This window comes from Bombus vosnesenskii, unplaced genomic scaffold, assembly GCF_011952255.1.
Source record: "Bombus vosnesenskii isolate JDL3184/JDL3185 unplaced genomic scaffold, Bvos_JDL3184-5_v1.1 scf7180000016280, whole genome shotgun sequence".
Lineage (NCBI taxonomy): Eukaryota > Metazoa > Arthropoda > Insecta > Hymenoptera > Apidae > Bombus > Bombus vosnesenskii.
The window spans coordinates 14,101-32,474 of NW_022884349.1; the positions used below are offsets into that span (position 1 = coordinate 14,101).

Sequence of the window (18,374 nt, forward strand, 5' to 3'; positions counted from 1 at the left end):
ACATTTATAAATTATTATGAGTAATTATATTATAAATTATATAACTATATTATAATATTGTCACGCACGCGCCGTAAAGTAGACTGAAACTACCAATAGCGCGAGTGGGCGTTCCTATTTGAAATTTGAATAAATTTTAATAATTTGTATAGAAACCAAATTCGAACCTCACAACCTCGACGGAATAACCTGTCACATGATGACCCCCCCCACTATAGACTAAATATAAATAAGCGTAGCGACATAATAGAAGCGAAATAATTCCTTATTTTTAGAGTAGTTAATTCTTCAGTTTTGTGTGACTTTTTTTTCATGTGACTTCTTGATAAAGCAAAACTCAGGAGTCTATATTCATATAACGCTTCTTTCTTTCTATTTTGAAGTGAAGATAGAATATGCTGACTAATCGTTGCGGGGAAGAAGCTGTTAAATATTGTTTATTCCTTAATTCGTTTCCTTAAAACGATGCACAAATTGTGAATATTAGAGGCAATCCCAATTGCTCAGCAATAATCTAAATCTAAATACGAATAACTCGAAGAGCAAGATCTAACGAAAACTCACGCGATTAGTTTTCCCATCGCATCCTTTGACTTCATTTTTCTGATCCATCGTTGTCCAAAAAGCTCCTCTCCTATTACTGCTATATATATATAGTATTATTCGAATTGAACACGATATTAAAATCAAGTGAAATACCAAACTTTCGCTCAGTAATCTCTTGGAAATGTAACGAATTAACGATAACGACTCGCGCGGGTGTACTGAGTACCTGGTGATACGTGTTCCTTTATATATCATCGGTAACACGTATTGCTCGTGAGAGGGGAGAAACGACACATTCATACTCTCTTGTTCTCCCGTTGCTTTTTTTTTCACGACCCTGAATAAAGGAAAAACTCGTGCCGCTGGAAAAACTCGAGGACAGCGAAATTTCTCGTTTCGTAATTGAAATAGTTCAATGATGTCGGCGTCTAATTTTCAGTAGTCAGCGATGTCTAGAAGACGATTTGTAGGTTATCATAGAGAAAAGAATGAAAGTTGTATAATGAGTTGAAATTATTCCGATTTATATTGGGATACCAATAATTGTCGTCAATAAAACGTAAGGTCACAGTGTCTCTCGTTCTGTTCGCCAACAAGTGGCGAACAAAGTTGCCCACAAGTTTGTAAATTTTTCGAACAAGTTTGACTATTCACGACGCGATGCATTTGAGATTCTATCGAAGCTGGACCTGATCATTCCGACGTCAATTTTTCTGAAGGTACGTAGAAAATAAGCTGTAACTCGAAAACAAAGTCTATGCTAAGCTATGTTTATACGAATTCTTCTTATTTCATTGTGCTAAATCGTGCAACATCTTTGTTACGAGACAAGCAACAGGTCCGGACGTTTATTGAGTTTAGAAATATTCATGTTATAATATACTCTATTCATGTTAGAAATATTCTGATTCGGTGTAAACGCCGTGCCAGCGTTTATCGAGATTGATAGGGATAACTGATCGCAACGAATTGGCCATACAACGTTGTTATGAAACAATAATTATTAAATTGTTACAAAGTTTCCCTTTATTTTATGAATATGAGAGAAACAAATTTATTAGTTTTAGGTTATTTGCAATAGCTAGCAGAAAGATTTTGAATACGTTACGAACGTACTATAGCTTCGAATCATGTTCCTATTTCAGGTATTGTGGAATATTGATATTCCACGATTGGGCGTTGTTACACGTATAATTCGTGGCAGATTGTAGCAATTACAGTTTTCTTTCATGGCTATTCTGGGAACTAGATTGTGTGGTTACTTGCAGTGTGCGTTAAAACGCATAAATGGTTCACATTAGTGCAAATTTAAAACTCAGTTGATATCCCATATACATGATACTGTATATATTAAACTTTGCACTCACCTTTACGAGATTATATCTATTAGAATTTACGTAATGCCTTTAACAAATAAGCCAAGCAAGGGCGATGCCTATCTACTGGGGTTATTATTTAAAAAGATTTCTAAGCAGAGTTTTTTCCAGTTTTGTATATATTTTGTATATACATGTGGCGACACGGGCCACGGAACTTTTCAATGGCTCCGGATGCAAAGCGCGACGCTGCCAAAGCGCAACACCGACGTGCCCAATGTACCATCGATATCTTCACACTCTTTCCGCCGAATTCTCGGAAGAGCATACACGTGCCAGCACTGGCGGCACATCTAATGAATGCACGCTAGTGGGGGATATCGATGGGCTACGAAGGGAAGAATCTGCGCGATCCGAAACAAAAGCAGAGTCAGTCTGTCTTGCGCCATTAAATGTGTAACTTCTCGGTACTATTTGCATAGCAACGCGTCGAACGATCTCGCGGTGTCTATCGTTATTTGTTAGTTGTTACCTGTTGTCTGTTAAGTGTAATTGTTAGTTGTTAATTGTTAACTCTGATTGTTGATTAGTTCTAATAAAACTATTGTTCGTTAAAAACACCAAGAGTAGTTACTTACGCACCTATCACCATACCTACCTCATACATATAATGCAATACAATGAAATACAATGCAATATAATGAAATTGTACAATACAATATACAGTATAATGAAATTATACGATACAATATACAATATGATGAAATTAGTAGTAGAATATTATGAAATACAGGGAAAGACATAACGCAATAGCGCATTTTGTATTTATGTTTTCTTTGTCTTGCGTATGATAAATTCTATCAAATTATAGTTGAAATATCTTTTAAACTAACCAGCTATCGACCATGATTACCCTGAGAATTTCTTTCGTAGAACAATCAGATAGTTCAATGTATGTAAAAAAAGAAGAAAATTTCCATTTGAAAAATTTGCTTATTTCCTGCAATTTGCTTTTATTCGAACTAGTAGCGTGACATGATCTATCCTGTATATCGATAGTCTGACGGCTCTTTAACATGCCAAAATGAAGTGTTGGAGAGAAAATGATGGAAAACTTTTGCACCACACTGTATATTCTGCTCGCATGAACCGGTGAAGACAACGAGGGGAAATTAATAAACTTTGTTAATCGCTGAATAAACCAGTTTGTCGATCCGTTCACTTGTTTGTCTGTTTGTAAAATTGTCCATTTTTCCCTGCCAGTGCTTTCATTCGATGTTCCCACCTACTTTATTATCGTTTTATTTTATCGCACTCTTTCTTAGCTCTATTACATGGGTTGAGCTACGAAAACTATTCTGTGCAAAGCTGTTTCAATAAACGTGGATCTGCGAGATGCTTCTTTAAAGAATTATCGCCGGAGAATTCCCGGTTTTTCAGGATCGTTGAGCTTTTACGTGCGGAGAAAATGAAAGAATGATGTCCAGGAGTATAAAGACCATAAAGAAAAAATTCTGTTCTCTACCAGCGAAGAAATAAATCTCGAAGATATTCTCTTTGCTTTTCGTAAAAATTGGCTTGTTCCATTTAACAAAGAAATTAAATTTATTGCACAGGGATAAAAGAATCGCAGGGATAAAGTCTCGCAGATATTTTATAATTGATTTTTATATTAATTTACTTAGCTGCACTTTTTATGATCTTCGCCACTAGACGAACGAATATGATCATCTTCAGAATTAAAAATCGAATTTTCTATTTGGGGAGAATCGAAAGCTTTATCAAATTGTTCCAAGTAAAATTATACCAGCATATGCTTCTTATCGATGTTTCTGCTTCGATATCTGTTGCACATTCTTTTTTTCCTTTTTGGGTCACGCCGTTATAACGCTTTTCCTTTGTTTCTAATATTTCCAGAATTTATCGAAGAAAGGAAGCAATTATTGGAACTTGTCGGGCCTGAACTGCAATCGATTTACGACGACATGGGAATCGAGGTACGAGAAACAGTGGAATTTCCTTCATGAATTTTCCTTTGTAGCTCGTTAAACTCGAAAATTTAACTCAGTCAACGTTCCTTTGTAGCTTTTACTACTTTTTCCCAGGTAATAGTTTAGAGCTGTTTTATTCAAAATTCACTTAAAATCAGCGTTGATTTGATCTAAAGTAAATCGTAACGAAACATATTATTTTCTGGAAAAATCCGCGAAGGTTTCAAATAATACAAATTTTGTATTGATGAAACGTTTAATTCGTCGTCTGGATGCCTCCGCTATCCGGAGACATAATCCTTTGAACGTTTGAGAATATTAAAGGCAGAGGCACGTGCACGATTCCTCGCCAGAACACTTTGATGTCTGTTTATTAAAGCAACAGCTCCCCTAATACACTTTTCTGCCTATTAATTTCTATCTTATAAGGCAGTTTGCTTTGAACAGATTTCTGAATTACAGTAAAAAAAAGTACAAAACCAAGAGGATCGTATTTTATGTAGCTTGGCAAGTTGCTTGAATGAGAAAATTAATCGTCGAAAGGATGATCATTCTATAAACGAAATCGTTTTAGCAAAAGTGCATCTATTTACCTTTGACAAGCTATTTTTTTATATTTAACAGGTAAATCGCAGAAACACGGTCCGATATTGATAAAGGGTAGCAGGTATTCTGGAAAGTCATCGTTATTGTCGCGAATCTATGCGGATGCCTCTTCCTGGTTGGATTGCACCACGTTCAAAGTGGTTCGACTCTGTGCTTCCACTCCTCGATCAGCGTACAGTCTCGAGCTACTTCGAGTGCTCTGTCAACATGTAGGTTTTCTTTCTGGTTTATTGGATGGGAATCTTCCTAAAGACGCCTCGTTTGATCCGCTTTACCTGAACAATTGGCTGGGCCAAATTCTGAGGCGCATCGAAGAGCAACCGATGATGGAGCAACTGGTGATTCTTCTCGACGATCTTCATCGATTGCATCCTCTTGACTGCGATATCGTCGCTGCTCTGTCTTGGTTGCCATTGAATCTTCCACCAGGTAACGTGTAATTGCCATTGCTAGAATTTCTAAGCGATGGTCACAGTTTCAAATATATCGTTATATAACGATAATACGTACAGTATACGATATATATGTCGGGTTATCATTAGGATTTAAGGCGCGTAACGATTCTTCGTTTGAATTAGCCATTGTTTTACGAAACAGGGAATATATTTACGCGAATAAACAAGATTTTACAAAATATTATGAATAATGAGTTTAATAAATGATAAGTTTAACTATTAATTAGATTAAAGAATAATAAGTTTAACGAACAATAAGAGGAACGAATAATATGTCTTACGAATAATAAATTTAACGAATAATGAGATTAACGATCGATAGGTTTCACGAATAATGAATTTAATTAACGCTATTAACAATGTTCCGGGGTTCAAACGAATCCACGGTCAACGGGATAACTCTTTACTATAAAAATACGATTGCTGAGATACTCGGTAAATTGCTCGATGTATCACTTTCCAAGGCGATCACACGAACGAATATCCGATGAAAATCTTTTTCGCTATACGACTGCATTTGTTTGTTATATGCTCGCTGGAGGCATCGAGAAGGTTCCAATCGTCGTTGCTAGGCAGTTTCTGCCAAGAGTTTGTTGTATACTCTTTGGAAGCATCGAGAAAGATCCAAACGCCGTTGCTAGGCAGTTTCTGTCTGGAGATCGATTCCTAATACAACATGTGTCCCATTATATCGACATCTCCAAAGTACAATTCTATGTGATTTCTAGGGGGAACGATACAACCGATCCACACCTTCGTCAGGCAAAACGTTTATCCCGTGACCGTGGCTACGTTCGGCGACCAGTTGTCACCTCGAACCCACTTTCGCTTTCACAAATATCAAACAATTACAAATGACAATTGCTTAATTACAGTTATGATAAAATCTAGGCTAAAGCATTAGAAGGCTTCCTCAAAATTGCAAAGGGAAGGCTCCGGTTTTCCTTTCATCTCCGACATATAAATAAACAAGAAAGCAAACAACAAACATTGCAAAGTATAAAACGAAACGTACTTTGTTCATCCACTTTAGGAGTGCACTTAATCGTGACTACGGCTCTTCCACCGGAAGTGCTGCGTCTCACCCCAATACAAAAAGAAAGACTACGCAGCAATGAGATTTTAATCGAACTGCAAGATTCGGGTACGGATTTCCACGAGACAGAGAACGTTTTCGACACGTTGGAGAAGTTGATAGGTGAAAACGCGGCTAACAGAATCGGTGCCATTTTGGCTTCCACGGAGTATGGTTTGTCCGAAACGGAGATTCTTGAGGTGATCATGCCAACCGGAGGCGACGGGCCGCTATTTCTAAACGAAGGGCAGTTCAATTTTGGCAGCTGGTGCTTGGTGAGGAGAACCTTCAACGAATATCTCAAGGTAAGTCTGGTTGAAATTTCTGGCAGAAAATTTAGGAAAGAAATCCTTTCCAAAAAGTTAAACGTCTCGACTCGATAATCTTCGAAGATCTTGTTCTTATTTCGAAACTGGCAGAAGAATCCACAAATCCATCAATTCGCTATTCACAGGTTCGCGTAATGGGCGGAAGGCTGCTTTTCTCCTGGCGTTATCCGATTCGCGACTTAGCCCGAAAAAGGTACTTCCCCAATCAGGAAACATTGAAAAGCTACCACGGCGAGTTGGCAAATCTCTTCTTCTCCGAAGATTTCGAAGACAAGGATGACAAATCATCCCCCGAAGAGGAAACTCCGAAGAAAGAGACGCCTTTCCAGAGCAGACCGAGGTCGCAAGACACAGCGTACAATATGAGACACGTGGAAGAGGCTTGGTTACATTTATTGAGAGCCGGCGACGTAGAAAAGTTAAAGAAATTGGCAGTCTGCGCGTTCGATTTCCTCTTAGCAAGCGTGCAAATGATTTCTGTTAGTTATTTGAGGTGTGTTCTCGAGCATTCGAGGAAGTATCTGCTGGAGAGAGATTTGGAATTGGTTTATTATACAGTGAGAAAGTCCAGTGACATTTTGACGAGAGATCCTCTTCAACTTGGCGCGCAGCTGATCTGTTGGCTTAGACCTGTGGCTGAAGATGGCGGAGATTTGGTGAGAAATAGCTGACAGTGTAATTATGTACTTGAAGCAAAATATTCTAATTCGAAATGGCAATAACACTAATTACTGCAAGATTGTTTGATCATAAACAGAAGAAAATTGTGTGATTGAAGGTCAGCAGAATGGTTACGGCAGCGATGGCATGGTGCGATGGTTATACAGCGCCATTATTGGTGCCATTAAATGGCTGGCTCCAACCGCCTCTACCTCTTCAAATTCGTACTTTGTCTTGTCCGCAAGGTGTGAAACTCGTCGAAGCTGCTCCTTCGGGACAGCACGTTATCATTATCCCTTTCCAGGGAGACGCTCAATTATGGCACGTGATGTCTGGGCAATTGGTTCATACTTTTAAAGGTAACTATTTAATTGCTAGTAGCTCACGAAAATATTCGAATTCTTAGCAGAGAATATATTTCTAAATATATTGTATGCGTTAAATGGCAAACAATTTACATTGTAACGTTAATTCGAGCCCTTTGCAAGAGAATAAATTTGTTTCTTTTAAGAAGATTAGCATAGCCTCTAAAGCTTAAAAGTTCTCGCGAGGGAAAAGGAGAAGCAACGATGAAAACTCGTCACTTTATATTCAGTTTGGTAATTTGCTGTGAAAAAGCCTTGTTACGCCACGAGGGTTACCACAGGCTGTATTTTCTAACCGTCGCTCGCGGTCCTACAACGTCGCAGACGGATCGTCGCGGCTGCCCGGCGAACAAACATTGTAGTGGCAAGCGCATGGTTTATTAAGCAGGACGATCTCCAGAAACGTCCACTCGTGGCCGTTATTTTACTTTGCGTAAAAGAATGTGGCGTGATCCGAACGTAGTGGGGGTCGCCTTCCAGAAAAAACGAAAATAATCGAAGGGAGTTCAGTTCCTTCTGACCAGTCAAACATGACACTTTGACAAATCTGACGAGCAAACGAATTTATCTAGAGATATCGCAAAGTCGAGTCAAATTTCTGTAACATCTTCATCATATTATTGTAAAATATATTGTTCTATGTTAACCTGTTTGTTACGACCGTTCGCGGAGAGACGCGGTCGCGAGGAAAACGCGTCAGCGAGAGGCGTAAATTCTCGCTACGATTCGGCGAATCGACGCCGCGAAGTAGTCGTTCCCCTGTTTCGGTTAAGATAACAGAGGTGGTTAAATGAATATGACACAGTAGAGTAAGTTATATTTCACCGTTTATTCCAACAACTTATAACGAAGGCAGTTACGCTGTTACGTATGTACGAGATGAATGAGTGACTGATCTGCGGGTGTGTATACCCGGTGGAAGGATTTTGACCGTTCGAAGGATGTAAAATCAGTACTGTCTTGGGAGACGATGCTGTCTCGGAGGAAAGCTAAGGATGGGTGTGTCTAGCGCACGGGACCATCGAATTTGTTGGTGACGATTTTAGTTAGGAGAGCGAGGGAGTAGGCTTCGTTGTTAATTGGTTAAACGAAGGGTCTTAACCGCCCTCGAGAGAAAGTGGTTAGTGGGAGGAAAGTTGCAGCGTACGTGAGAAAAACTAACTTTCCCTTGTCCAGCCGTGGTAGACAATAGTCTTTAGAAATTCTTCGGAAATAGACGTTTGTTTGGTTTGAAGGACCTTTACTAGGAAATCTATGAGATTTATGGAAGGTACTTGAGACTGTTGAGGGTACGCAGTGAGTATCCGAAGACATCTGGTTGCCATCTTGCCCGCGGTGTGTGGCCTCGGCTAGGTAGAGTGTTACGCGACGTAACACTGTTAATACAGTGTTACATTCATTAAACCACCTCTGTTATCCTAGCCGAAACAGGGGAACGACTATTTCGCGGCGTCGATTAACATAATCGTAGCGAGAATTTACGCCTCTCGCTGACGCGTTCTTCTAGCGACCGCGTCTCTCCGCGAATGGTCCTAACAAGCCTCCTTTGTACGTTGTCCCTGAATCTGTATTTCACGAGCATTTAAATAGCAGCGTCGCTTTAATATGCAATTGAAAATAGGTCAGCTTTTGTGAGAATATAGTTGAAAATAATCCAGCTAACGTATATGATACTTTAAGTGCCATTTTAAGCACGCGATATTGCTATGGTATTTTCGCTTTTTCACAAAACGACGAACATGGAATTTAATACAAGTCTCTGATATATCGATCATGCGAAATAATTATTCTCGTTTCAATATGCGGTATCAGCCCGCCAAAGTCAAATATCAAACAAACAGATTTTTATGATCAACTTGATATTTTATGAGAAATATTTTTCATTTCAGGGCACTCAAATCCAATTTCATGTTTAGCCGTGACACAGCATTCGCAATATCTACTGACAGGCTCTGAAGACACTTCAATTATAGTATGGGATATGAAAGAGCTGACCTTGAAGTTAAGAATCCAAGAACACATTGCCCCAGTTCTGTGCTTGACGTCCGCGCTCAAGAATTCAGTGATTGTCAGGTTCATAGTTTTATCGTGTAGTAATAATAAGATATCAAAAACGCTTTCTTCCATAATCTTGATTAAAAAAGGTAACCGGAAAAATGGGAAAAGATTTCAATCTTCTCCGAGTACTTCTTATTTGTATTAATTATAGATTGTTCTATAAGTTATTTCGTTTCGTATTTATCAACTAACGCCAAACCTTTCGCTTTCCATTAGCGGTGGCGAAGACTCGAGAATAATCGTCACCAGTCTCCTAACCGGCGATGTTCTCATCAAAGTGGACCACCACAGAGGGCCAGTAAAGTCCATTCGCGTCGATTCTGCGGGAGAAATTCTGGTTTCCGGTTCTTCCGACTGTACAGTCTGCTTATGGTGTCTAGAAAGATTCACATTGTTAAAAAGCATCGTTTTACCATCCGCCGTGACTGTGCTCGACGTATCGGCCGATTCGGTGTTCCTATTGGCAGCCTGCGAAGATCAGAAATTATATTTGAGATCTCTGGCCACGGGAACTGAGGTCCACACGTTGAGAGGTCATCAAGGTGAAGTGAAAAGTATCTGCTTGGCGAAAGATTGCAGAAGAGCCATTGCTGGAGGAGCGAAGGGAAAGGTTTCCGTTTTCGATATGCACAGTGGACGATTGACGAGAACGTTGCTGGCGAATCCTTCGGCGGATGTTACCGCCGTCAAGGTAAATTACAGATTTCGTATTTATGATTTTATATTAATAAAAAAAGGTAGAATGGAAAATGAGTAAACATTTATTGAAATTGGAATTAATCGTCGTAGCAAATTACCTTTTCTATTTGCATGTTAAATTACAAGTAGTGAAAGATCAAAATTAATCTTTCATATATAATATAATTTTTCAATTCAATTTTTTGCGAAAAGGTGACGGAGAAGGACGACTTCCTGATAACAGCTTCCGGCGATCGAGTGGCTTACTGGAGTTTCCGTGGCGAGGAGATACACGCTAAACCCGCGAAATTCGTGAAGGAGGTATCGTTGCACCCACACACTGCTCCCATATCTTGTTTGGATATATCCAGGGACGGAGCAATGGCAGTTACCGGTGGAGTCGATTCTCTCGTAAATCTGTGGCAATTGAATACTCACGAATTGCTTTCCACTTTCGAAGGACATATCGCTAGCGTCACCTGCATTGCATTCTCAGCTTCTGGTTTATTTGTTGCTTCTGGTAGGTCTGTAGATAAAATACATTAGAGCCTGCCATACGTATACGTATATGGCAGATACTATAACAAAAATTTCATTTATTTACCTTGTTTGTATGCTTTTTTTGCAATACTAGTTTTGCAAATACTACCATAATTTTGTATTGCCTTTAATACCGAAGAAAAACCCATTTCTTTTTTCAATCAAAATACATTAAAGTACAATAGTTCAATAACCAAGTAACAAAGCATGAAATTGATACAATACAGTAACAAGAAATTAAATTGGAAACAGGTTCTGAGGACAAAACAGTTCGTGTATGGGGTCTGACCTTAGGTTTACTGGTATCGACATTTAGACACCAGGCACCTGTTACTGCAGTCACATCTATGTTTGACGGCCGAAGAATAGTGAGTTCTGATAGAGCTGGTACAATCCGAGTTTGGGCAGCTGATACCGGCACCCTAATCCAATCAGTATGTGGGCCTGGTCGCTGTTTCACTGTTTCTTCCGATATGAGGTACGATACAGTGGCTGTAATTAATAAATTGAGATACTGTTTGTTCGACCAATCGCGGGCAGACGTAGTCGCTAGAAGAGACGTCAACGGGAGTCGTAAATTCCCGTTACGATTATAACAATCGACACCACGACTCGATCGATCCGTTGATTTCCGTTGAGATAATAGGGGTGATTGAGTTTGTATAACACTGCGATTCACAGAATTATAAATTATATATTACCAACACTTAGATTACACTGATGAGCATAGATAGATAGATAATCACTTATCGCACGTAGATAAGGTAGATATTGTAATATCGGTATATATTAAAGGTGTAATTTTGTCCGATTAATTATAATTTATTAATAATGGATTGAAAATACAGATATTAGTTAGACAGAGAAACGATGTTTGATTAACAGGAAAACTAAATGCAACGCTCGTATTTACATCAAATAACTTGACAACTATTTGGTAACTTTCTTTCTCTCTCTCTCTCTCTCTCTCTCTCTCTCTCTCTCTCACTAGCAACTCTAACGCTCGACAACACTCACAACTCAATTCTAACCACTCTATGCTTCTCGACGTCTCGATCAACTCTGACCCTCGCCAATGCATTCCTGCTCGGTCCTGCGCGCGCACACACACGCACACACACGCACGCACGCACACACGCACACACACGCACGCACGCACACACAGCCGATCTCCAATCAAAGCTATTCTACGATATTACAATATGTACGTTAGAGCAGGGCTCTTATAATTGGATTTAATGTATTAGTGGACGTAGCACTATAAGATATTTAGGTGAGGAAATGTATGCTCGACAATACCGAGACCGACTCTCGCGTTATGCTTAGACTGCCCCGATAGGCGTTAGCGTTAGACTTAGTAATTGACTTTTCCAACGATGTAGAAGAAGTAAAGTTGAGCGACGATGCTGTGTCGGAGGAAAGCTAGTGATGGGTGTGTCTGGCGCACGGGATCATCGGATTTGTTGACGCCATTTTAGGTTAGGAAGCGGGGGCAATATACATTGCCTCGGATTGGACAAACGAAGGTTGGTGGACTAGGAAGGGTCTTAACCCCGCCCTCGATAGAAAGTTGCTATTAGGAAGCATCGTACGTGAGAAAAACTAACTTTCCCGTGTAGCAGATATTTTAGTGAAATTTGCTTTCTTGTATTAATTCTTAATATTTCTCGAGTTTTTTATAATACCAATACAGTCGCCTTGTTTCAATTTTTCCTACAATGATCGTTATTTGAATAATTTATTAACAATAATAATTATAATTATAATAAATTAGCAATTGCGATGTTTTTAGATTTAATTGTCTTCCTCTTTTCTAAATTTCAGATACGCGGTATGCGGAACAGGAGACAATCAATTAAGAATAGTAAGTTTAGGTGTTGGTCCTGAAGAAAAGTACCAAGTGTCGCATTCTCAAGAAATTACTTGTCTAGTAGTTACTCCAGATTCTCAGTCACTGATTACGGGCTCGAGAGACATGAGTTTGAAGGTTTGGCAGCTCGCTGGCGGCAAATTATCTCAGGTTTATACATGTTATAATAATAACTTTAAATTCCTACATTTAATTTAGAAAAATCTTTGGAAATGAAGAAAGTACAACAGATTTTCATTCAGGTCCTCGTTGGTCACACGGATCACGTCACCTGCGTCGCAGTTTCTGTGCTCGACAAATCCATCGTAGTTTCTGGTTCCAAGGATGCGAACCTGATCGTCTGGGACATAAATACTGGCAGCGATCTGCATACCTTAAAAGGCCATTTAGGTTATGTAACCTGCGTAAAATTGTCGTGTGATGGAACTCTAGCAGCGTCTGGAAGCGAAGACAAGAGTTTGATCATTTGGGACACGAAGAAGGGCTGTTCACTGAGCAGCATAATGTTACACGTCCCTGTGTTAGGTGTCGAGGTTGCCACGGATATGTCGAGGCTCGCGTTGCATTTACTCGAACACAAATGCATGCCTATTCTATGTTTGCATAATACTCCAGCGCAGTATGTGAAATTACCGGATTACGTAGCACCTTGGTGCGATACCAGAGATTTGAGACCACCTGGACGGAAGAGACCCAATAAGAGATTATTGAAGAAAGAAGTGTCATTGGATAGCGACACGTGGCATAGGAAATATGGCCATCTCACTTCAGGTATTGCTGACGATGATTACAGTGCATTATATTCAAAATTAAACTATTATATAATTCCAGGAGTTTTAACGTCATCGATAGAGGATGGATTACAACGACGATTCAGCGTAAGCGCTTCCATGGACGAGATCAGCAAAGTTGGATTAACGAGTAGTCCATCCGGTTTAGGACCGGAACAGGCTGCACTCGCCCAGTCCCAACACTTTGATCAACTCGAAGCACTTTGGAATAAACAGTCGCCACCTGCTAGACCTCGTGCTCATGGTAGGACTTTGTCGAAGCAAAGTTCTTTGCAAGCTACGCGAATATCAGATTCTGAGGAAGAAGGTGAGTTTAAGAGAATTATTTAATTTAATTAAGAAAAGCCATTTATTTATTTATGATTATTCGCGCCAGCAAAACTTTTTGCTGCACCGAGGACAGAGATAATAAAATGTCATTAGAAGCTGAAATTGAAATGTTATTTTTTCCCCAGGTGTACCAGACTAAAGCGATACTTTGTTAGAAACTAAACGGACTAAATCCTAATCGTCGTACTTTCTTCTTTTTTCCACTGTCTTTCTAAGTAACAGAGAAGAAAAATAGTAAGTAGGAAAAAAAAAACACGAAAGGAAAACGTCTCTAAGGTAAAGCTCTAAATTACAAATTTCTCGTGTCTGACGCAATAAACATGAATATATATATATAAAAATATAGGTACACATATGTATATCATTATTAGAGGAGAAATAAATTAACTTTATTTATTTTCATCCCCCATTCCCAACCTTTTTAGGGATCATTTTTAACAAAGATTATAAATAAATTACTTCGATGTACCTTACTTGTATCTGACGAAATTATTGTCTTTTATAAGTGAACAATAAGAATCAGCCATTTTTTGTGCGGAACAGATGTTTATATTTATCATTTTAATTATTAAATTTCATTTAAACAGAAAATATTTTGGTCCTTGTAAATAATTACCCTCTAGTACAAGAGTTGCAGCTAATAGTAATTTAAAATTAGTTTTTCAGTTGTTTTTGATAATAATCCGAAACGATTTGCCATGCTTTTGGCGCCATGAATCCTTCTGGTGGATTTTCCCCGGATTTTGCTAAATCTGAAATAACGGTATATTAATGTTTATTAGTACTGTTTTTTTTTATTATTATTTGGATGTTTCATAGAAATGTTTTTATATAAATCTTGTATTTATTCTAATGCGATATTTCGTGTTTTTAATGCAATTTACATTTATGGTTGACAATTTAATTCATTATTTTTTTTTAGATTTTTTAAAATAAGAAGTGAAATAAGAAATTGTTTTTTAAAATAATTTCGTTACTAATGATTCATTTCTAATGATTTCATTAATAAAATAGGCAAGATAGGATATACAAAGTAATTACAGGAAGATTTAGAAGAAAAAGAAAAGAAACACGTACATGAAAATAATATAACTCACTTCGCATTTTAGTTCCTGATATGAAAATAAAATCTTGCGATCGTTCCGGCTCGAAGAAAGCCATTTTTTTTTTTCTATTGTCGTAAGCTGCCACCCTAAACGGTATGATTTTGAGATTCTGAAGACCCGGTGCCATCGACAGTACCCTCGAGCCGTGCGTTCCATCGTACAGATTTCCTAATTTTACAATTAAAGCGACCGCTGATTTATCACGATAATGAAATATCAGAATTCCTTCGATATAACAATAAAATTACTTCGCACAATAAATCAAGAATAAAAGCGTACGATTTTTAATTTTTTATGCGAGTAATCTTAGGAATCAAGGGACAAGTGAAATTCGTCTTATCAGAATATTACCGTCCGGGGTTTTAGATTTGTCAGGATGCGGCAAACCCGCGGGATCACGACCAACGATGAAGAAATTTGCCCCAGCCATCAATCTTCCTTTGGCGTGCCATTGCACCTAAAATAAAAATCGCAAATTTTAAACAATTCTCAAATTTAAAATATTTATATCTCTTCGAAATACTACGCTTCTCTTATTCCATCAATCTTAATTGTTGATTAATTTTTTAGGGAAATAAATAATACCTCTGTAGGGCCAGCGTAAAGCATCGGGCTTGGAAAAATAGCGAGGATGGTGTCTTCGTGCAATACACCCTCCTCGAGAACACTTTGGTGTTGGTTTATCCGAACTGATAATGGTACGTCGTCTTCTTTCGTCCATCCTCCCAGAGGATGCAGTAGAAGAACTGGTTTCTTACAACCACGTTCCTCCACGAGGTATCTTCTGGTATCCTGGTATTAATTTGAATAATAATTACATTAAAAGAGAAGAAGAATAGGAATTTTTGCGCAGGAAAATGTAAATGTCGTAATTGATTGGATTTATTGGACTTTCTTTAACCCTCAACTAGGTTCTTATCAAGATAATGGAAACTTAATTAATTTTGCTTCGTATCGAACCTCCTTTAAAGCAAATAATTTTATCTCTTATATTATACTTGAAATTTGTTGTTTTCGATGAGAACTAACCCGCATTAAGAGTGCGTGGCCATTGTGAATCGGATTTCTCAACTGGAAGGCGAAAACAGCATCCGCTTCCATTTCTCTGCACTTTTTACGAATTTCGTTTGGCGTGAGCCTGTACTTGTCGAGACCATCGTTCCACTTAATCCTTTCCAGAACTTCTAATTCTCCTCCAACCAGCCAATCACCCGATTCGTGGATCATTCTGACGTAAGGATGTCCAAGGTCGTTTGTACCAAATTCTCTGCTACACCTGTTGCAATGTTTCCGATTTATTTTCACATAAGAGGAGACTAACTACTAACTAGAAATAATAATTTACTGAAAAAACATAATCGAACCTTTCTTCTTTTCGGTGAGCGAAAAATTCTGGTCTCCTCAGAATTGCGATATCTTGACCGTTGTACTTCAAGGTCAGTGCCGGTGCTGTAGTATAGTTTTCCTTCTGCTCTGTGCTAACCGGAAGCACGATTGGTATCGATTGATTAATCACGTCCCCATTTTGTTCGATAGTTTTGAAGTGTTGACACTTGAAAATAACATACACACACGCACATTTTATTTGTTATCTCGTTAGAAAAATCTATCTCTATTCTACAACTTTTTACCTTTACAAACTTAGTGTTTCATAATTAATATCGTCCAAAGATAGAACTCGTTTCTCTATGCTTAAATCTCATGCAATTCGTTAATCAAATTTTAATTACGCACCTGCAAATATTGGTACTCCCTCATGAAACCTGTGAGCGGAGTAGCCCAACCTTCAGCGAGTACTTGAACCCATTGCAAGTCAACCTTACTGATGTTGATACCTTAAATTGAGCATATTGATTTGAGGAATTAGGCAATTATCAAGTACTATATATCAAATGGAAATTGTTTACATAAAAGCTTATCTCTTTGTCAATTGGAAACATCAATTTGGAAAAGAACTTTCTCTATCTTATCTGTGTGTATCGTGGCAATTTATGAATATTTGATGTTTCGCATGTGAATTATTTTAGCCGGAAATGTTTACGTGCCACAACATTCTATGACACCTCCAAATCTTTATATTTTCGTAATTTCGTAAGCAAATTACATGATGTCAGAAATAAAGAACCATCCACGTGTTTTTTAGCCACAGCGTAGTAGTCACTTGCTTGTCCAATCAACAAAAGACAAGAAAAAGTGGAATTATTTTGCAAACCAAGGCAATAATTAAAATGCAAAATACAGAATTAAGTGAGAAAACATTTGCAACGTACTCGGAAGATTCTCCGCCTCTTTTCTCGCCTCCTCTATCTTCCTCTCCTCGACGAACAGTTCCTGAACCTGATCTCGAGTCTTGGGAAGAATTCCCTGGGTCCTCAACAACTCGATCACCATTCTCGTCGAGGTCTGCAAATTATGAAATTCCGTATCCACGATGAGATCAGGAGTTTTGGGCGTTTCATATTCCTGGCCGATGCCTGTGAAGCTTTTAATCATCCCTTTTCTAGCTTTCTCGTAGAGGCCTTTCACGTCTCTGACTTCGCACGTCTTCACGGAAGCTTTCACGAAGATCTCGAAGAACTTCAAGTTAAAATCTTCGTGTATCTTCCTCGCCAGCCTCCTGTCCGCCTCGAAGGGCGAAACGAGGCTGCAAATGGTGATCATACCGCAATCAGAGAACAATTTTGCTACTTCAGCAGCTCTTCGCACGTTCTCTTCGCGATCTTCTTTCGAGAAGCCCAGGTTCCGGTTTAATCCGTGACGAAGATTATCGCCGTCCAGGCTGTAGGCTGGCAGTCCCTGCAAAAGCAAGTTTATATGATCCTGAAGCGTTAAAAAATTGAGGTCCGATCGAGAGTCTGGCAATTTGCAAGTTTCGAGATATGGCAATTTGAGAATTTCGAACTTTAGAGCAAAAAGTTTACTTGAGAAACCAGGTAATTTTCCAGCTCGAACGAGATGGACGTCTTGCCAGCACCGGACAGCCCTGTCAACCAAATCGTACAGCCACAAAATTCTTTGAATTTTCCATAGGCTTCCCCTCGTCTCTCCCTCGACACGTGGTGTATTTGTTTGATCACATTCGTCGCGAGAACCTGCAAATATTTCAACGCGGGACGTTTCAAAGCGACGTATCTTTTATTTGCTGTTTGAAATTTTCAAGTAAATTAGGAGATCAATACACTTTATCCGATTTAGAGTCATCGAAATATTACTGAAAATAATTAATTCGACGGTTGATTATTTTACATACGACTGGATAAATCATTAAAAATACGTGTGTTATTATACCCGATTATTCTTCTGTGTATTTCGATTTTCCATCGAAGATTTCGTATATATCCCCATTATACGGAATATTTGATCATTAAGTTTCGTGCAACGATAAGGATCTTATAAAATACTCGACGATTGATTCTACTGTTTTTAAATGTCCACTGTGCAACGATCTATTCGACCAATTCGTTTCTCCGCGAATGAGATAAATTCAACTTAATAGCGACATCTAAAATAGAGGCAATGGCGCCGATCGAATGTTCGATTTTCTTATTCGATAAAGAACACTATCGATTGCTATCTATCCAGGCGTGTAGTTCTGCATCGACTACGCGGCTGTCGAGCATTTCTGTCCAGCGAGTTCCGTCAAACGAGAAAGTGAAAA

At 38.7% G+C, this 18,374-nt stretch overlaps 2 protein-coding genes across 2 annotated transcripts; one reads left to right on the forward strand and one right to left on the reverse strand.

Moving 5' to 3' along the window:
* The first annotated feature begins 4,100 nt into the window (after nucleotides 1-4,100).
* On the forward strand, nucleotides 4,101-13,852 carry LOC117242912 (NACHT domain- and WD repeat-containing protein 1-like). Its single transcript, XM_033509959.1, has 13 exons — nucleotides 4,101-4,107; nucleotides 4,478-4,888; nucleotides 5,948-6,294; nucleotides 6,444-6,974; nucleotides 7,097-7,337; nucleotides 9,233-9,416; nucleotides 9,618-10,092; nucleotides 10,293-10,599; nucleotides 10,872-11,097; nucleotides 12,444-12,639; nucleotides 12,732-13,260; nucleotides 13,321-13,587; nucleotides 13,736-13,852. Exons 1-13 carry the CDS (start codon nucleotides 4,101-4,103, stop codon nucleotides 13,747-13,749), a joined length of 3,735 nt encoding a protein of 1,244 aa, XP_033365850.1. The 3' UTR covers nucleotides 13,750-13,852.
* Nucleotides 13,853-13,971: 119 nt separating this feature from the next.
* Nucleotides 13,972-18,157, reverse strand: LOC117242908 (bifunctional 3'-phosphoadenosine 5'-phosphosulfate synthase 2-like). The gene is made up of 10 exons (XM_033509956.1): nucleotides 18,005-18,157; nucleotides 17,638-17,808; nucleotides 16,987-17,512; nucleotides 16,451-16,551; nucleotides 16,081-16,268; nucleotides 15,746-15,992; nucleotides 15,302-15,508; nucleotides 15,068-15,173; nucleotides 14,708-14,884; nucleotides 13,972-14,362 (listed from the first exon to the last, which is right to left on the reverse strand). Exons 1-10 carry the CDS (start codon nucleotides 18,059-18,061, stop codon nucleotides 14,265-14,267), a joined length of 1,878 nt encoding a protein of 625 aa, XP_033365847.1. The 5' UTR covers nucleotides 18,062-18,157; the 3' UTR covers nucleotides 13,972-14,264.
* Nucleotides 18,158-18,374: the final 217 nt, after the last annotated feature.

Bases quoted from the DNA above. Each gene is read 5' to 3' on its own strand.
- LOC117242912 (XM_033509959.1), top strand. The intron at 7,338-9,232 runs GTAACTATTTAA...TTTTCATTTCAG, and splicing joins ATTGGTTCATACTTTTAAAG to GGCACTCAAATCCAATTTCA. The intron at 10,093-10,292 runs GTAAATTACAGA...TTTTGCGAAAAG, and splicing joins CGGATGTTACCGCCGTCAAG to GTGACGGAGAAGGACGACTT.
- LOC117242908 (XM_033509956.1), bottom strand. From the start codon at position 18,061: ATGGGGATATATACGAAATCTTCGATGGAAAATCGAAATACACAGAAG. The intron at 15,993-16,080 runs GTTCGATTATGT...ACATTGCAACAG, and splicing joins GCTCACCGAAAAGAAGAAAG to GTGTAGCAGAGAATTTGGTA. The intron at 15,509-15,745 runs GTTAGTTCTCAT...AATTAATACCAG, and splicing joins GCCACGCACTCTTAATGCGG to GATACCAGAAGATACCTCGT.